At 41.9% G+C, this 18,989-nt stretch overlaps 1 protein-coding gene across 4 annotated transcripts; it reads left to right on the forward strand.

Annotated features, from left to right (window-relative positions):
- The first annotated feature begins 1,022 nt into the window (after window positions 1–1,022).
- ZNF330 (zinc finger protein 330) lies at window positions 1,023–13,844 on the forward strand. Of its 4 annotated transcripts, none has more exons than XM_054633181.2 (10): window positions 1,023–1,173; window positions 3,960–4,089; window positions 4,351–4,370; window positions 4,496–4,566; window positions 6,079–6,158; window positions 7,441–7,567; window positions 8,306–8,410; window positions 11,544–11,590; window positions 12,678–12,795; window positions 13,134–13,844. In XM_054633181.2, exons 2-10 carry the CDS (start codon window positions 3,970–3,972, stop codon window positions 13,409–13,411), a joined length of 966 nt encoding a protein of 321 aa, XP_054489156.1. In that variant the 5' UTR covers window positions 1,023–1,173; window positions 3,960–3,969; the 3' UTR covers window positions 13,412–13,844. The 4 variants fall into 4 exon arrangements, with proteins under 4 accessions (XP_054489156.1, XP_077032811.1, XP_054489155.1 ...); XM_077176696.1 differs by lacking the exon at window positions 1,023–1,173 and adding an exon at window positions 1,187–1,425; XM_054633180.2 differs by lacking the exon at window positions 1,023–1,173 and adding an exon at window positions 1,187–1,404.
- Window positions 13,845–18,989: the final 5,145 nt, after the last annotated feature.

Consider the following 18,989-nt stretch of genomic DNA (forward strand, 5'->3'; position numbering starts at 1 on the left):
GATGCCTAAAACAGACTACAATGATCACAAGCAGAATACAAGAATGTTGGTGATTAATGACATTCATTAAGAAAATTGAGACTTACACAAAAATGCCCCTAACATCTCAGAAAAGATGGTATTTTCTACTTAGGTTTTTAGTCAAACAACGTGATTAACAATAATGAAAAATTACCTTTCCACACACTTCTCATGAAGAAGAAGCATCTAGTTTAGTGACCACCACTATTCTTTTTGTTGATAAAAATAATGCTGTTTTCTGTGTGTCCCACCAACCTGCTGTGAAGATCACATCTTGAAGGAAAAGTGTGACAAGCAAACAAATTGTTGCGGGAGAATCAACAGCAGCCTCACAAAAGTTAGGAGTGTCTTCCTGGAAAGGCAATGATGGCCCATGAAAACCTGTGTCTCTCATTAAGTGAAAATCACATTCCATAACCAGAAGCCAATTTTCAGGAAGAATTACATGACCAAGTACAATGTGAAGCAACACAACCACCTCACTCGAGTGAATCGATGATCAAAGCACACGAAGCAATGCCCTAGATCTTACTTCTATGAACTATGTATCAAACCCTTTCTTGGTGAAAGACCATGAAATACACTGGAATACCATCTATGCACTCATCTTCCATTAAACATCTATGCAATACACTTTCTGATGATTTTCACAAAGGGTTTTCAAGGCAATATCCAACAATGACAGTGACTTGGGTACCTTCAGAGGAGACAGAGCTTTGTGCAGTTTTTTTATAGCACGGGTGTAATTTCCCTTTCTCAGTACAGTGTATTCCTACCATTCAGATTAATCAATACTTCATTTTAAAAACAGCTCAAGCCACAGATGAAAGATTTCAGAGATAACTTTTCAGATGCCCCTTACAACCACAACTAATTGTTGTATATTGCCATGCCCAAAATTCGGTCTCTTGACGACTGAGAGCAGAGGTGCAATTGCCTCGAAACAAACAAGATTTGAGGCTGGGCCATACCCTGAGCAGCAGCATCCAGGCCAGCACATGGAAAAGCGCCTCCCTGGCGGCCGCGCCGCGTTCCGTGAGGGGAAAGGGGCGGAATGGTGCTCAGAACGTTCCCGCCGGGCGGCGCGGGCCGGGCGGGCAGCGCACCGCGGCGCACCGCCGCTTCCGGCTTCCGCGCGGCCGCCTGAGCCAGGTTGGAGCGGGGCGGAGGCGGCAATGGGAATGGGAATAGGAATGGGAATGGGAACGGAGGGGGCAGGCCCGGGCCCGGCGCGCTGAAGGGCGATGGTGCCTCAAAGGGGCCGGGCTAGAGGCACTGAGGGTCTCGGTTCCGGGCCCTTACGGCTTCCGTGCCCGAGCAAGCAAAGCGGAGTCCGGCTCCCCCATAGTCGAGTGCCGGGGAACGCGGAGCGCGGCGGTCCAGGTTGGCAGCGTGATGCGGCAGGTTCGGGGCAGCCGAGTAGCGAAGATGAGGGAAAGCGCTAAAAGCTGAGCACCGGCAGTGTGCGTGCACACGGCAGGAGCAGCCCTGCTGTCGGCGCTTCACCCACAGCCCCGGAGCGGATCTGGGCCGGCTGCCGGCGGGACCAGGGGCCGGGCCTGAGCAGGCAGGCGGACAGAGGGGCACCTGAGGAAAGCCCCGCCCATTGGGCGCTGACACCACAGCAGCCCCCGGGTGTGCGGGCCCACAGTGTTTAGTCCCCTTGCTTTTAAAAGGTGGAGTAAGTCATGGGCATCACAGTACCTGGAAAATGATTTTTGCATTATTAGGGTGTTCAGTTCATGATCCTTTTAAGTATGAACTGCTGTTAATACGGTTCCTTACATTTTTATTTTAAATTGTAATTTCGTATGAGTGGTGAAACAGATTTTGAATACGTATAGAGTGGAAGCTGTTTGATGGTGAAGCACAAGAAACCTTGAAATACAGAAAGCCTCTTCTGGGTGTTGGTATCTGTGGCCTGACGAGGGTAGCCCCAGAGTTCCCTGCCCCTCAGCGAGCAGCCCGTCCCAGCTGTTCACCATGTCTGTGACAGCAGAGTAGGCAGTGTTTCACCAGATAATGAGGCAAGGCACAGAAGATCCAGGAACCTGCAGTTCAGGTGCAGTCAGGGTGTGTCTTTGCAACCTCACCAGGGACAAGAAGCTGTGACTTCAGCAGAACTTAGATGCCAGGCATTGTGCACCTCTCAGCAAGACCACCATTCTTTGGAGGTGTGGTGGGAAATCCGTAGTCTTTGCCCCTGGTTGCCTTAGCAAATAATGCAGCAGGAGAGTAACAGGAGGTGAAAATTTGCAGAGAGGAACACAGTGCTGGCAACCCAAAACTCACATAACACATTTTAGCTTTGAGCTACTCACCTCATTCCTGCATAGCCTCCCGATATCTGAGCTCTGCTCCTTGTGCCACAGCATCAGCCATTGAGCTGGAGAGCCATGCTCACTCCCATGGCTGCTGCTGTGACCCAGGCACAGCATTTCACTTCTGAGGAGGAAGCTTCAGATGGTGAAACAGCCTTTGTGTAGAATGCTCCCCATGCAGGAGCTCCAGTGCTCTGTAGGGCAGCACAGTTGTACCCTCTGGGGCTGAGGGGGGAACCAGGCATGGACCTACCACCTCTTATTTAGGTCCTTCAGATGCACTTTTCTCTCCCACACACCCCTCAGGGGTGTGGACTGCAGACAGGATCCACTGGATCTTTCCTGCCGGAGCATTTGGTAACAGTGTGCCAAAAGTGAAGGTAGAACACTCTGCAGAGGCATTTGAATACTAATAAGTGGTTTCAAAAGGTGATATTCTGCTTTGAAAGAAATTGAAGGTAGACAGGGTTTATGCTGCCATAATTTTTGGAATCATAACATTGTTAAATGTCTAGTACAAAAATTACAAATACGGTAAATTTCTTAAGAAATTTGATCCCAGGACAAAGACAATAAACAACCTAAATGAAAGCTCAGAGGGAAAGAGTGATAAGAATATTGATCTACAGGATGTTGTTATTATTGCATGGTGTTTGAAATTGATTCACTCAACAGCTTTGCTAAAGGGACCTGACATTGCAGTTCTGTTGTTACTTAGTTCAGTGCAACTTTCTGAAAACTGCCATCTAAAATTTCTCATAGCCTGTGTCCTCGGGAGGCGCTGGGGCAGTGCTTTTCATGAAAACAGTTTGTCATTTTGGTGCTTTCCATTATGAGGGAATGTGAAGAAGTCAAGGTATAAATACTACCCATTAGATTCTGTCATTAAATCAGCATTTGAGTGGTGTGAAAATTAGTGTGGAGCCTGATATTGGACTCCCAGTGTCAGAAATGTCACGCTCTAGAATAATGACAGTTGCCAGCAGGCAGCACAGCAATATAATTTTGGCTACAAAATATGACAGTAATACAATTTAAACATAGTGCAAAATGCAACAGCGCAAGAAAACTGATTTATGTGTGCTATCAAAAGCAAATTTTAGTATCTGGTCAGGACAATATATTTCTGTATTCAGGGAAGGTAGGATTCTTTGGTTTATAAGACCTTTTGAATGAAAATACTAATTTTTCTTCCAAGTTGAAGCTACTAGAATTGACTGCCTGTTGATGCTGCAACTTTCCTTACAGATGCTTATTAAACGGGCAAGGCAAACCAAAACCAGAGGTCCATCACCAATAAACCTACAGATAGTCATGGTTTCATTTTTTTTTAAGGCAAAACCCTTCAAAGAGAGTTAAGCACAAAGTTCAGGCTAGCAAAGTGTTCTAGATCACAAGATACTTTATGGTTCATCACATGGCTCTTCCTCATGGATTGTCCCCTTATTCTGCATTTCAAAAGAAACTTTCAGCCAAGGAAGTGAACGGAGATGAAGTACATTTAATGCAGGAACTGTAAAATCCAGGTTTAGTGCTGGGTGTGTCACGTGTGTGCATGTATTTACTTACAAAGTTTTATATGCATTCAGTCCATACCTGTTTCTTTTCCCCCCACAGAGAGTAAAACATGCCTAAAAAAAAGACCGGTGCTCGTAAGAAGGCTGAGAACCGTCGGGAACGTGAGAAGCAGATAAGGGCTTCACGAGCCAACATAGACTTGGCCAAACATCCTTGTAATGCTTCAATGGTAAATTGACCTCAAGTATTCTGTACTAAAATACCTCATTTTTGGTTATGTAAACCCAGTGATAACGCCTTGAATGCATTTAATGCCACTAGAATGTCATTCTTCCTGCTATCCTTCCTATTTAAGGTTATGTTTGCACCAGACAGAATATTGATGAAAAGGTTTGGATCCTAATTGTAACTCCCTGTGGAGGTCTGTAAATTTTATATATTTTTCCTAGAATGAAAGTAATTAACCAGTGCTTTATTTTTTTCTTTTTAGGAATGTGATAAGTGCCAAAGGTAAGAATTTTTACCCTTCTAAAGCCAATAGTTTAGTATTTGTTTCAGACATTTTAGAGGTATTCTTAATGCTTTCTTTTAAAGCTTAATACTTTATTTTTGTTTTTTCACCTCCATGTGCCTAGACGACAGAAGAATAGAGCTTTTTGTTACTTCTGTAATTCTGTTCAGAAATTGCCCATTTGTGCACAATGTGGTGAGTAGAAGTAATGAATGAAAACAAGCTGTCCTCAGTCCTATTTGTGATGTTAAACTCTCAGTATCTGTGTTACAGTAGCTTTATCTTAAAGTACCTCTGTGATGTGGAGCAGGCTCTTCGGAATCTGCTGTGAATATCCACCTTGGGAATTGATCTTCTTTGATCAGTATATATGCCTCTAACCCCCGGTTAGAGGTTAGAGGTTTGCAAGCCTGGATCATGGCTTGTCTTCTTTGGAAACAATTGTCTCACTTCCTTTTAGGTTTGAGAAATCTGACTGTTTCCATAGATTGACCATGTGGAGCATTGTTTCATAACAGCAGCAAAACTAAAAAAGCTCTGACTGCTAGCAAGGCACCAATAAATACTGCTTTTTTTAGGGATTATATAATTTCTGATCAATATCAATTAAAGCATCAATGTATTATTCACCTTGCATGGGGTTGTAATGTAATATGCAGCTCTTGCTATTTATGTGGGCTTGAGGGCTGATGCTTTAAATTAGAAGAGAAGGACTCCTAGTGACAGAACTGCTCTGAATCAGGCTAAAACACCCTTTGTTTTTAAACAGGTGCTTGCTTGCAGGAGATGTTGATATTCATTTAATACTGAGGTGAATGTTCTGCTCTTTCAACACATCATTGCAGATGTTCAATTAGTCATTAAGCAATTTGGCTGTTTTGGAGTTTGACTCTCAGAGCTGTTGATGTGCAGTTTTCAGTGCCTTTGTTGTGACCTGCAGATACTGAGCATTTCTGGGAGCACTCCTGTTAAATGTGCAGTGGCAGTGTGTCACCCTTCATGAGTCTCTTTTCTGTCACCATGCAGTGAAGTACTAAAAACATGCTCTCTGTCCTATGGTTCATATCTGTGTGTTGCATTTATCTTAATCTGGAGGAAAAACATTACTGTCAACAACCATAATACTATATTAAGACCCATGGTTTTCCAAATGAAGACCATTAGAGCTGTTTGATGATGCTTAATCAAGCATTGGGGACTATAAAACAGCAGCATCTTAGTTAGATGAGGATGGGAGCAAGGTATCTCTGTTCCAGTGCTCCACACCCAGTAATGCCCCCAGCACCTCTCACTGCCCAGCTCAGCTGCTTTTATGGTGGGTCAGAAGTAGCAGTGGTTTTAAACATAAGGTTTCATTGCTGTTCTTTGACTTTAGTTTTGGTCTTTGTTTTGACATTTGAAATTTTTGCCAGTGCTACAAAACACAGAGCAAGACCAAAACATTGTCTTATTATCTCAGTACGGGGGCAAGAGATTTGACTGAAAACAGACAATAATTAATTTAACCTAATGGAGGTGTGAAGGTGGATTGCAGAATGCAGCAAGAATGCAAACAGCTTTGCTTGCATTATTTTTACCTAGATTTATGGTTAACCACAGGCATTTAGTTGAAGTACTGTTCTTACATAAACATGCATTCTATTTGGTTTTTTTAATTTTATTTTTACATAGTTTTTTTATGGTTGCTTGCCTTTTTATTTTAAACAGGAAAAACCAAATGCATGATGAAGTCTTCTGACTGTGTTATAAAACATGCTGGTGTGTACAGTACTGGACTAGCTATGGTGGTATGTATACAAAATTACAGCCCTCTTTGCACTATGAGAATATTCTGTTCAAATCTTCTGGAAAAATGATAAAACAGATTTATGGGATGATAGCATGTACTGTGCCAAATTTGGTTTTTTCCTTGCTTTTCTGTAACAAACTGATTTTTCCCTTATACTGAAACTCCCAAATTTTTAAGTTTTAGATTCAGCTCCTGCAAACTCCAGCACATGTCCTGGATGCTAATGGATCTGTGTTGGTGGCAGGTCCTAAGCACATGCATGAAGAGCACTGGACCCTTACATGCACCACAGACAATTCCCAGCCTTCATTAAAATGTAGGATTATTCTGCAGAAACCTGCAGACTTTTGTTGCTGTTGTCTTAGTACTGCAGAGATTTTCAGTAACACAGAGAGCAATCTGTTCCACTAGAGGGGAATTTTAATGAACAAAACCCCTCTTTTGGGCTCTTAATTAGAGATAATCATAGCTTCAGGCCTTTGAAGCTTTGTTCTCAGAAGGACAAGTTAGTTTCTGGAAAGCAAGGTGTGACTGTGACAGCCTCTGGATTAAATGATCTAAACCTCTGTCCTGTTGCTGCCTGCAGGTGGCCAACAGCTGTTCTCAGTAACAGAGCCAGCCTTTACCTGCTGGTGTTCCTGAGCTTATCCCATGCATTCACTGATGAAGGAGTGAACACATCAACACTTAAATCTGGATTCATCATTGTTTTCTTACCTATGGGCTGAGAGGGCTTCTTAAATGCTACAGTTAAGGATAGCTGAAGCGGAGATCTTACAATTTAATCAAATAAAAGTTAAAGAGTCTAACTTACTTCTAATGACTTATTTGTTCTTTGCTCTCTACAGAGCTTGTGCTCTAATATAGTAGAGTTTAAAATCCAAGTGTGATTTCACTTTTAAGAGTCTAAAGGCATTTTTCAGGTCTTTGAAATTTCATTTTTGCCAGAACATTGTTATTGTTTATGGATCCCAGGTTTCAACTGGAGGACACAATTTTCCATGTGTGGAGTGTGTGATAAGAAATGTAAAAACCAGGATTGAGATAGGTAACCAAATTATTTTGCATCATATGTAATCCTGCAGAAATGAATAACAAACAAACATGAACTGTGGAGCAGCTTGGTTGGAACACTCGGAAAACAGGTTTGCTTCAATACTCTCACTCAGCCCAAGTGAGCCCGTGGAGAGAATGGATACTAGGATACCTTGAGGATTATGGGATGAGTCTCTCTGTTGGTGTTGCAGAAGTCCTGAGGTGCTATCTTGCTGTGATTGCAGGGTGCAATCTGTGATTTCTGTGAAGCCTGGGTGTGTCACGGCAGGAAGTGTCTCAGCACCCACGCGTGTATGTGCCCTCTGGCAGATGCAGAATGCGTTGAGTGTGAAAGAAGTGTCTGGGACCATGGTAGGTTGCTCACATTTAAAAATAAGAACATATAAATTACACTTCTTCCCTTGCATTGCTTAAGTGAGTGCACCTATATTCTTTACATAGCCTTTTTAGTCTTCATTAAATTAGTCCTTGCAGTACATTTGTTAAAAGCAAGGATTCTCCCCGTTTTAAAAGTAGTAATTTTACCATGGGGAAAGTAAATTACCTGCTCAAGAACATACAGTGCTCAATTCAGGGATGATTATGTAATCTAAATTATAATGGTTTTATCAGCTTAGTTATTCACATAATTAAGCACTGCATCAAATTGCCAACACAGTTTTCTGCCATTCTTACTCGATTCTTCTGCACTAGCACGGGTATTTGGATTCCCAGGTGCTTAGGAAACCATACTGATCTCCTTTTGTTAAATCTTTTAAAGTTTTTATTTCAAGTGTGTATCAGAGCTGAGCAAGGAAGACTGGATGAGAGTGTGATCTGATTTTAAAAAATAGTTAATGCTACATTCAAATTAAAATGAAGAAAAGTACTACAAGTAATACTTGCTTTATAGTTACACTGTCTTATATTGTAGGATAGGAGGTATTTTTCAGTGTAAAAATGGATAGCAGTGTCTAATTTAGGACCTTGAAGAATTTGTCACAGAAGGGAGAACTGGTCTTCAGTCAAAACTACAGCTGAAATTGTTTGCAGAGCAGGACTTGATGCCTCTATCCCTTGTTGATTACTTTGCCTTGATAAATCTTTCAGGAGGCAGAATATTCGCCTGCTCTTTTTGCCATGATTTCCTCTGTGAAGATGATCAGTTTGAACATCAAGCCAGCTGCCAAGTTCTGGAAGCAGAGACATTTAAATGTAAGTTAGTTATTTATCATCTCTTTTACCACAGCAAAGCAGACTCTACTTGTTTCCTCTGTCTCCCCATCACCTTTCCCAAGTAGATTTTGCCCCCACTGGAGGGAAGGGCCTGTTTTCTATGTACTGGCTTTTGGTATCCAGTTATCCAGACCAGAACTTTTTTCTCTTTCATGGCCTTTCCTCCATGCCAGAGCATACCTGGCTGTTGTTTTCCTGCCAGGCTCTTACAGGCCTCCCATGGGAAGCTGCCCTTGCAGGAGCCAGCCATTCTCCAAAGTTGGAGTGTTGGCAGTAGCAGGACTGCAGCAAAACAACTGGAAGTGCTTGTGGGATCTCAGCACATCGTTCCCGATGTCCAGAGATGCCAGGAGAACCCTTGGGGGGTCTCGAAAATCCTGGAATGTTGCCAAGAGTGTTTGGTGGCTTGATTTTGATCCATCCACAGAAGTAACAAGAGTTTGAGGACAAGAGAATCACTTTAGAGTAAAAGGTGTAAAAGAGACACAATTAGAGGGTGAGATATAGACTTTAAGGTTTTTGGTACAGGGGGGTTATGGAGACAAGATGGAGGGATCAGGGCGTGTCTCGTCCTTCTTCTTTCTTCTTCTTGTCCTCCATCTCCTGTGATGATGTTGGCACTTGGAGATTGGTTTATGGTGAAGGTGCACTTGCTAACATGGGCGAAAAGCATTGGGAAATAAAGGTAAATATTGTGTACGTAGATTTTAGTATAAAAAGACATGACCGCCCCGTGGGTGGTCAGAGAGTGCCTGTGACTGCTTGCAGATCAGACCTCTGTTGGGCAGACAGAAAATTTTGTAGATAAGAAATAATAAACAACCTGAAGACCGAAAGCTGAAGAGTCCAGACTTGTCCTTTGCATCGTGTGCCAACCAAGAACCACCCTGCCCGTGTCGGGGCAGAGACAGACAGACGGACCCGACAGTGCTGATGCTGCTTTTTCACTGCACCAAGTTCTGCAGGCAGAAGGAGCTGTCTTCCACTCTTCTGACCCAGTGATGAACTAGTTCTAGCTACCTGTTCCTCCTGGAAGACAGCTGCCCTAAACAATGCCACCACCTGTCTTAGCCTGGCTAAACCTTCCCAGCTTGCTGTGAAAGGCCTGTGTCCTGGTGTAAGGTTAGCAGTTGCTCAAGTCCTGAGGAAGGCTGTGACTCAGCAGTCATCATCTGACTCAGTGAGACAGGGTGAGCACGGAAGGAAGTGACAAAAATAGTCCCAGAGCATGATTTCAGTGTTCATTTCCTCACTTACCAGTGGGCTGTGGACACGTGTCAGTAGTGTATCAAATGCTGATACATGTTCACTCTTTCTGAGTAAAGAACAGGTAGCTGAACACTTTATGTCCTTTTGAAATTTGATTAATTGTGTGGAGAAAACTGCTGTTTGTGAGAGGACATGATGGCCATGCCCGACATTGCTCACCCATTACTCATCTCTGGCTGAAACAGGGTATCTTCAAGGAAAGTTAAAAAAAAAGAACAACAATACAACAATAAAACAAAACAAGCCAAGACTATGCATTTTTGAAATAACTAAATTTTTCTAGCAGCATTTCTTGCCTACCCACCATTAAATAGGATTTGATTTATGGCAAGACAAGCATTTGTTTGTCCTTCCCAAAACTTGTATGCATGTATCTTGACTATTGCAACATTTTCAAATCTTATTGTAGAAATTGCAGGTGCTCTTTATCATAATGCTGTTTTCCTTTGAACTGACTAATCTCTTGTCCTAATTGATTTCTCCTGGTCCAGAATATTTGAGATTTCACTATTTTAATCAGTGTCTTTAGACATCTCTTACCTTCTTTTCATCTTCCATACTTCTGTTCCTAGCCAGCTATTTTTTAAGCCTTGGTTAGCTTCTCTTGATGTATTCTGCCAGAATTCCCTAGATGTATTCTGCCAGAATACATTTTCTTCCTGCATAGCAATATTGAGGCAGCAACAGCTGTTCCATAAGAATCTTTCTTCAGTGATTGTTGGAAGCTCTCAATTCACAGATGTGGTATCACACCCTAAATAGAGAGAGAATTTTTTTTTGAGGGTTTTCACTGTGTTTTGTGGCACAGAGCAGACTTCGTAGAGACAAGATTTTTGTCAGTGAGGTAACAAGATTATAAAACTTGTATTTTTACAGAAGACATGAACTTCAATTGTGGTCATGCAATTGTAGTATAAATCCATTTTAGCTGTGAAAATGGTGCTGTTACTTTCCATCACTATCTGAGAGAGGTTTTTGAAGTGCAGGTACTCAAAAAACAATGAATATATATTCAGCATCAGCATTTCCAGTTCCATCTTGAAACATGCCATAGCTCTAAATCCCACATCTGTCCTGCTCATGTGGAGAACTCATTTATTACTTCAGACTGACAAACTGCTGTCTTAGGGGTTAGACAAGGAGGAAAGGAATGAGTACCTGCACAGAAACTGCAATGTACATGTTACTGCTTCTCGAGGAGTAACTATTCACCAAACTTCATGTTGCTGCCAATTCCTGAGTGTTTGCCTTTACTGTACTGCCTCTAGTGGAATAATAAAAACAATTTGAAGTTCAAGACAAGTTAAATTTTGGCGACTGATTCTGCTCCTGACAGCTTGTGTGCCAGTTCCAGTTCTTTAACACAGACAGATTCTCTTAGGAAGTTTTGTGCAGTCAAGTACATTTCCAGAGGATGTGACAGAAAATACAGAATGTAGCAACTTTCCTAGGTTTGGAAGTTGGCAAGCTTAAAGTGTTCTTACATCTCTAGCACTCCTTCATCTGAATGCTGTGAGAAAAGGAAAAGTAAGATGGGACCTTAACACTAAATTGGTTCTGAAACCTCAGGTTTTAAAAGTTTAGAAGCTCAAGAAATAGTTAAACGCTTCTCCCTTCTTGAAATTTCATTTTTTGTGTCAAAGTGAGGTTTAGAGTTAAGAAAATGCAGTAAAATGGTACTGTGGGGTAAAATGACTGATTCACATTGCCAGAGTACAGTTGTGTCAGGGAACTTAAAATAAATGTCTCAATTATGGTATTGCATACTTTTACAAGCTTTTAAAAACATGGCAGGTGTGCAGTTTCCTAGTACTGAATTTGTCATACTGCTTTTCTCCAACAGGTGTCTCCTGTAACAGGCTGGGGCAGCATTCCTGCCTGCGTTGCAAGGTAAAGAGTAAAGACAGTTGTGAGGAGCTGATTTTAGGCTTATTTCTCCTTGGCCTCCAAGGCTGGTATCAGGCCTTGCCACATCTTCCTCTCCATGATTTAAAGGAAATTCATACTTTTTTATTAGTTCCTGTAGCCTGGGGTCAAACCTTTGCGGGACAAAAGGTCTTATACCTGTGCTTGCCTGTTAGCCACAAGACAGAGTGAGGTGATCTTCATCCAGCTCTCTTTGTTTAAGTTGGGCCTGCAACGTGTTGGGGCTTTAAAAAACAACCAAGACAACCAAATAAATCCTTGGTTGTGAACAGAATCCAAGGCTTTGGAAAATGCTTTGATCCAGTGTGGAACTGCAACAATTAGGAAAGTTGTTCTTTTAAACAGTCAAGTGATTATCTGACTAGAAATCGCTGCATCCAAAGGAATAATCTCCACAGCTAATCCAGTTTTCCATATGAACAGGCTGATTTGTTGACATCAAGCTTACATTTTTACACACTCAGAAGTAATTTTGTATAAAAAGTTCCACCTGCTGCATCATCAGCATTGTCCAGATTTCTCCAGGTGCTGGTTCATTGCCTGCTCTTACTCTTCTTACCTTCCATATGTATTCCCTGCACTCTCCCATGGCATCGGTGGCCTGTTCCAAATAGTTCCTTTTTCCAGGTATTTTCACTGCACCCTGGTGCTCAGCCTGTGAACTTCCCATCTCTAATTCTTTCCTTCAAGCTCCTGCATAGTTTTGTTCTGGCATACATCCCATTATGTTTATTTAAGCTTGTAACACAGACCCAAGTTTGCCAGGCTCCTTGTGGGCAGCACTGCAATCCAGCCCTGGATTATGTCCTATCTCTGCATGTTTATTGGCACTTTTATCCAGCCTCTTCCCCAGAAACCCTGGGACCACACTGGACACAGAGTGGTTCCTCTGTGCACAGACCCCATGTCCACTGCAAGAGAGACCTCATTAAATTTTAATCCCAGCCAGAAAACCCTGATCCTGTTAGACACATTTTTGCTTGCTTGTTGTTGAAGAATGTGCCTCTGTGATTAAAACATTTGGCCTTTGTACTCTCCCTTCAACACACAGGCTTGTTTTTGTGACGATCACGTGCGAAGTAAGGTTTTCAAGCAGGAAAAAGGGAAAAAGCCTCCTTGCCCTAAATGTGGCCATGAAACTCAGCAGACAAAGGATCTGAGCATGTCAAGTAAGCCAATTTCTCTAGCTAACAAGCCATACAAGAGCCATTAGTGATTAATTTCTACCTAGGAGCACTGAGTAACGTCTGGTTACATTCAATTGTTTTGCACAGTTTTGCTTCATTTGTTTTGAGAAAAACTTTGTGTTTCTGAGTTCTGGAATTGAGCAGTCTCATTCTTAACAATTAATTCATTCCAAGAAAATGAAAGCTTTTGTCTAGTTTGAGATTTTAGTTGTGGATAAATGAGAAATCATTGCCATTTAAACTACTCTTCAAGTAGTGAAAAAAAGATAGAAATGAAATGTTAGATTAGTGGGAACATGATGATTTTTCTTTGCCTGCAGCACGTTCATTGAAATTTGGCCGACAGACTGGAGGAGAAGATGCAGATGGAGCTTCTGGTTATGATGCCTACTGGAAAAACCTTTCCTCCAGCAAGACTGGGGAGGCAGGTGACCGTGAGGATGAGTATGATGAGTATGAAGCAGAAGATGATGATGAAGATGACAATGATGAGCGAGGGAAGGATTCAGATTCTGAGGCCACGGATGTATTCAGCAATTTGAATTTAGGAAGGACCTATGCTAGTGGGTATGCACATTATGAGGAGTCAGAAGATTAAGCTTAGTATGCTGGCTTTGGAAGGAGCCAAGCAATGCTTCACTGAGTTGTGTACATGCTAGTAGGATAGCTCTATCAGGTACTTATGTATCAGAGTCAGAGAGCAAACAATGTGGGACTTCTGCAGTAACTCCAAAGGACATTTTTCCTGTAGATGAACAGGTGTTAGGTTTGGGATTGGGGGAGAAAAACAAGATATTTTTATTCCCCCAAACAACAGAATGGTTTTGTCCTTGAGTTACTGAGTATAATGGTTCAATACCATTTCCTCCTATCAACGCAGGAATGTGGGAAAGCTGTAGCTGTTGCTTCCATTTGCCCATCAGAAACTAAGTTATTTTTTACAATAATTTTGTTAACTGATTTCATACATTATGCAGTGGTGGGTTGCATTTTTTTTGGTCTGCACAATAAAAGTCAACTGCATTATCTAATGAACTGTCATAATTATTGATCTCCCTTGAATAGCTGGAAAGCAGGTTGTGTACAAAGTCTAAATTGACACTGAAATTACTTCCTTGTTTATGTCAATATGGCAGATAAATGTAGTTCTTCGTATATTTGCACATCACTTTTTCAGTATTTTTATTATTAGATATTAATTGGTAGGGCTATATATAGTCACCCTAAGAGCACCCCAAATAATCAAAACTTTTATGGAAGAAAAATGTTGGAATCCTCTCTCTGCCACAAAAATCTGTAAGGCAGTTTGCCATTAGATGAAAAGACTGGTTTCTTCTGTATCTAGCCTTGAACTCTTTTCCTTGCCTATGATAAAAAATAAATTAGATAGGAAACAATGCTGTATGTGAACTGAGAAGGTGAGAAAACATGGGGGGTTCAAAATGCTGGGTCCCAATACTGTTCTGTGCAAGCCTGGCAGTACAAGGCAAACGATTGGGCACTCTGAGCTGAGACAGTGACACCTGCAGTGGTGTTTGCAGTGTTCTGATTTCAAAGTGAACATGCTAATTGCCCATCTACAGATCTAAGTGATGGCATTTATTTTCCCTCTGCAAGGGAATGTTTTACAGCAGACAGATCATGATACAAGGGCAGCCAACCTGAAGTGTTGCTCCAGCTTTCTAAATGCCATGCCTTAATGCAAGAGAGCCCCTTTTGTTATCTGTCAAATACCTGAACTGATTATACCATTACCTCCTTTTGTGGTGTTTCTCTACTCTTTCTTAAGAGCTAAAGGTCATGTTTTAGCAGAGCATACCCTGTTAAGACTCATTTTTAATGATGTTAAGATTGCCAGATGAACATTTTGTAGCAAAACAGGATTAGAAAACCTGGTCTTGATACTTTCTTCCTAAATGCATCTCCTACCAAATGCATGAAAGACAAGAGCTGGGGCCCATGCAGGGCAAAAGCAAACTGCCAGACAGTACAATTGGTTATGGCAGCTGAGGGAGAAACTCTGTAGGAGAGAGGGGCACAGCTGGTGAGTGCATGCCTTCAGAACTGGAGAGGAAATAAGTCAATGCACTGTCTGAAAGCCAAATCCCCTTCAAACATTGAAACATCCAACATCTTGTGCAAAGGCCTTTCTTAAATGATGGACCTGAGAGATGTCTTGATTAGCCTTTGTCATAACCAAACTTGCAGTGATGGAAGCAGGACACCTGCCAGTTCAACACTGATTATTTATTTGTGAAATTGGCAAATTTCTGCCAATTTCTGCTCAGCTTCTTGTGGTCCAAAAACTTCCACATTGAGTCCATCTGTGACTGGTCAATTCCAGCAAGGTCAATGCCAGGTTTTAAATCTTGGCTGATGTTTCAAATACAAAACACTTATACATCAGTAGCAAGTCCTATACAGAACTGAGGAAAATACATGTGCTTATCCATATATGTAAAATTATGGCTGCTTGTATGTCATTTATTAATATTTCTTAGCCACACAAAACCCCTCTTGAAGGTTGTTGGCTCTTGAATTAGATTTTTCCCCTCTGAAATCTGCTGCTGTCACTGGCTGTGCCAAACGCTGCTGACATAACAGAATTAATGATCATAATCAGGATAAAGAAATATTCATTTTCTCATTGAAGTGCCCTTGCACTGATCCTTGCTAGATCAATACTCCAGAGCTCATGTGAGCTGCTAGGGCACATTGGAAGTGAGAGGCACAGCAGGGCCTGCAGCAGATGCTCAAGGTACCTGCTGTAATTTAGCAAGGTCACTTCACAGTGGACATTTATTTGCTTTTTTGTTGTGCTGCTGTTCAGACCATTGAAAAGGCCTGTGCTGTTTCAGCCTGTCTGGAAATTGGGATCAGGAATTAGCCCTGCAGTGCCTGGCCTTCCAAGGGTCAGAACAGGCAGGTTTAAGCTGCTTTAAAATAATCTGGTGGATTCAGGCTGGAGCAGACAAACATGTCAATCTGTGGCAACACAGGCCAGATAGGATGTGATGTGTTTTCTCTGCTTATTCAGTGCAGCTAAAAGCAGCTGCTCTGATTGGGATAGGCTTGCTTTCAGAGAAAGTGCATAATTTTGCTTAACTTAAGGTAAATGGAAGGAACAGGATGGAACAGAACATGTATTCTGACTTCATTGAAAAGGAGGTCAGGTACAAAACCATATTGGCTCAATTTTTCTTCATTGCTTACATTTCCTTTAAAAACACTGTCCCTGGTTAAAGGACATTCTGATTTGAGAGTGGGACAGTTCTAACATGTAACCACTCATACCCATGAGTTATGTGCTGTACTCCAGGAAACTAAGACCTTGATAAAATCTTACACTTGAGGTTTTTTAACCTCTGTGATGATCATTTAAACAAAGCTTAAGTAGGACTTGAATTAAAATCACAGCAGCATTTATTGTGCCTATAGTACCTGAAAAACAAAAAAAAAGAAAAGCTGTGGTCACTTCTGGAAGCTCTTCCATTTGTTTACTATGGTGACAGCACCAGCTCATTATGAATTCATTGGATGCTCCTGTAGATTTAATGTATTTTCCTTTAAACTCAGGTGTAATTTAGCACCTGTGACTGGGAGTCTTTAGATCAATCCAGTATTGCTCATTTTCTTTCCAGAAAATGAATGGGAAGATCATTATAATGTACTGAGCAGCTGAAAAAGTCGTAGCAGGCATGTCACAGAGTTAGAGGCCAAACTCAGATGTTTTTTTATCTAAGAAGAGACCCAATTCTACAAGATGCAGAAATCTACTTACTCATCTCCTGCAAGTCTTCATGTAATTAATAAATATTTTCTAAAAGCTCAAAGCACTTAGGACATAGCCAAATTTTATCATCTCTTTTTTTTTAGGTAAATAAATAGAAAACACAGTAGTTGACAAAATCACAGCCTGTCCAGTTGGCAGCAGCCCTCTGCAGCTTGGACTCTTGATCTCCCACCCATGAAGCTCCAGACTAAACAGATTTTATGACACTCCTTTACTGAGATTATGTGTGCTGTAATTGGCTACTACACATGGGAAATTTGAAGCAAAGCCTAGTTTTTAGCTTCCATAAGCAGGATAGACAAAGATCAGCAAGACTATGTCAAAGATGTGAAGAATAATCCATAGAAAAGCCACTAGTTTCCCTTTGCTAAACAAGCAGTAGGTTCACAAGCCTGTACTTCAATATGGAAGGGGGAAAAAAATAAATTGCATTTCTATGTCTCACCAAATTAAGCTACTACAGATAAGCACATTTGCTGAGAAATAACTGCTAAGCATAAGAAAACCTACTGTAGCTATCCCAACTCCTACTATTTTCTCACACTAAAGTATGCTAAGTTGTTTGTTGCATTATTTTAAAGCTCACTTCTACAGCCTGTGATTCTCCCAAAGTGTTTCCCAGCTATAATGTCATTTGAAATACACTTTGGTTTCCTTCTGAAATGAGAAATACTGAGTGCCTCAGGGCCCAAGTAATGTTTTCACTTCATCTTGATGTTACATCACATCTATTGTGGATTTTCACATTACAAAAACACTAATTAAAAAAAAGAATTATGGAGTGTAAAAATGCCAATCCCCCCACAATTTCCTTAACTGATAATACAAGTATTTTACTGCTATAATTGCCTGGTTCTGTTCCTACTGTTTTATTTTAGGCATAGAGTAAGAGGCTGATTATTTTCAAAGTGAATCCCTGCCAGTCAGGGTCATAAACCCTTGGGCTGCCTCCTGTCTGATTTAAATCCAGCACCTTATTTTGATGGCAGAGGCAAGGATGAGCCCCCCTGAGATTTCCCCACCATCAGGAGAGGTGTGCAAAGACTTCACCCTGGATGTCAACACCAGTTCACAGGGTGTGCCAGCTCAAGGTGGTAACAACTGAACCGTGACCTTTCACTAGACCACTTTGGGAGCCTGCAGAAACCCAAATGCATCCTGCCTGGAAAAACAACCACTGCAAAGCTGCATCCCATGAGAAGGTATCTGCACTCTGCTTTCTTCCTCAGGAATAACATCATATGTCCACAAGCTCGTACAGAAGTCACTATTACCATTTTTACCTTATTAAAAAAATAATCAACTGAGCACAGATTTAAGCAAGAAAATGATGTAGGAAGTTCAACGAAGAAGTTTCCCTATCTAGAGCTGAACAACAAAGCTGTACTGAGTGCTTTGAAGGAAGGGTATGCAGAGGGTAACACCATATGCTCACAGCTGGCTTTTTCAGCATCCCCCTCTTTAGTCTGGCAGTGCAGACCAACAAAGCATTATGCAAAGAGCTTAACCTTGGGGCTTTTATCTGCCAAACCATTCACAGTTCCTGTGGAGCACTGTACAACTCCTTACCAGGCATTTTGCACATACAACAACTGCTGCCAGATTTGGAACATTAAAATAATTCAGAAGTTAGATAATAAATTGCATTCCTTCCACATTCTCCATGCTTTCTTGATGTTACATGCATTTCAAAGATTCCCTCCTGACATTTACCTGCTAGTACTGCACAAGAACACTGCTGTGATCTACTGTCAAAAGCATTTCTGGGCAGACAGGGCCAACGTAAAACGTAGCATATTCCACCTAAGCATAGATGCACCTGCAGAAAAACACTGCTCTTCTGTTCAACAGTTGACAAAGTCACCAGCAAATCAACAGCTTAAGAAGCCTTTCCTGTAAGCAACATGTCTGACCTTGGTTTAAGTCAGTAGGTTTTAGGCAACCAAGGGTAGAGCTGTGCCCAGCATCCTGCTGGTGCTGGAGTATGGATTCCCACCACTGCCTGGGCTGTCAGAACTGCTGCACCCTGTGTAGCCACTCCTGCAAGCACCAAACTCACTCCCAAAGGAAACCACTCACTGCCACAAGCTTTCTCCCTCCTCTGCTTGCCACTACCTGCACTCAGCAATCACATTTCCCTTGCAGAGAAACCCAAGCTGTCACCCACCCACCCACGGGTAAAGCAACTCCAGCCCAGCCAAGGCTCCTTGACACCTCGCAGCTCATTGCCTGCCTGCTGCCCTCGTTATGACCTCTCTCCCACCTGCACCCCTTCAGCAGGGCCCATCTGACTCTGTGTGGGGCAGGTGTGCATGGCTTCTCCCCTCAGCTGGCCTCCAGCATTCCCCACACATGGCAATTCCTGCAGCCCTGCACTCTCGTG

Source organism: Agelaius phoeniceus, chromosome 4 (assembly GCF_051311805.1).
Source record: "Agelaius phoeniceus isolate bAgePho1 chromosome 4, bAgePho1.hap1, whole genome shotgun sequence".
NCBI classification, from domain to species: Eukaryota; Metazoa; Chordata; class Aves; order Passeriformes; family Icteridae; genus Agelaius; species Agelaius phoeniceus.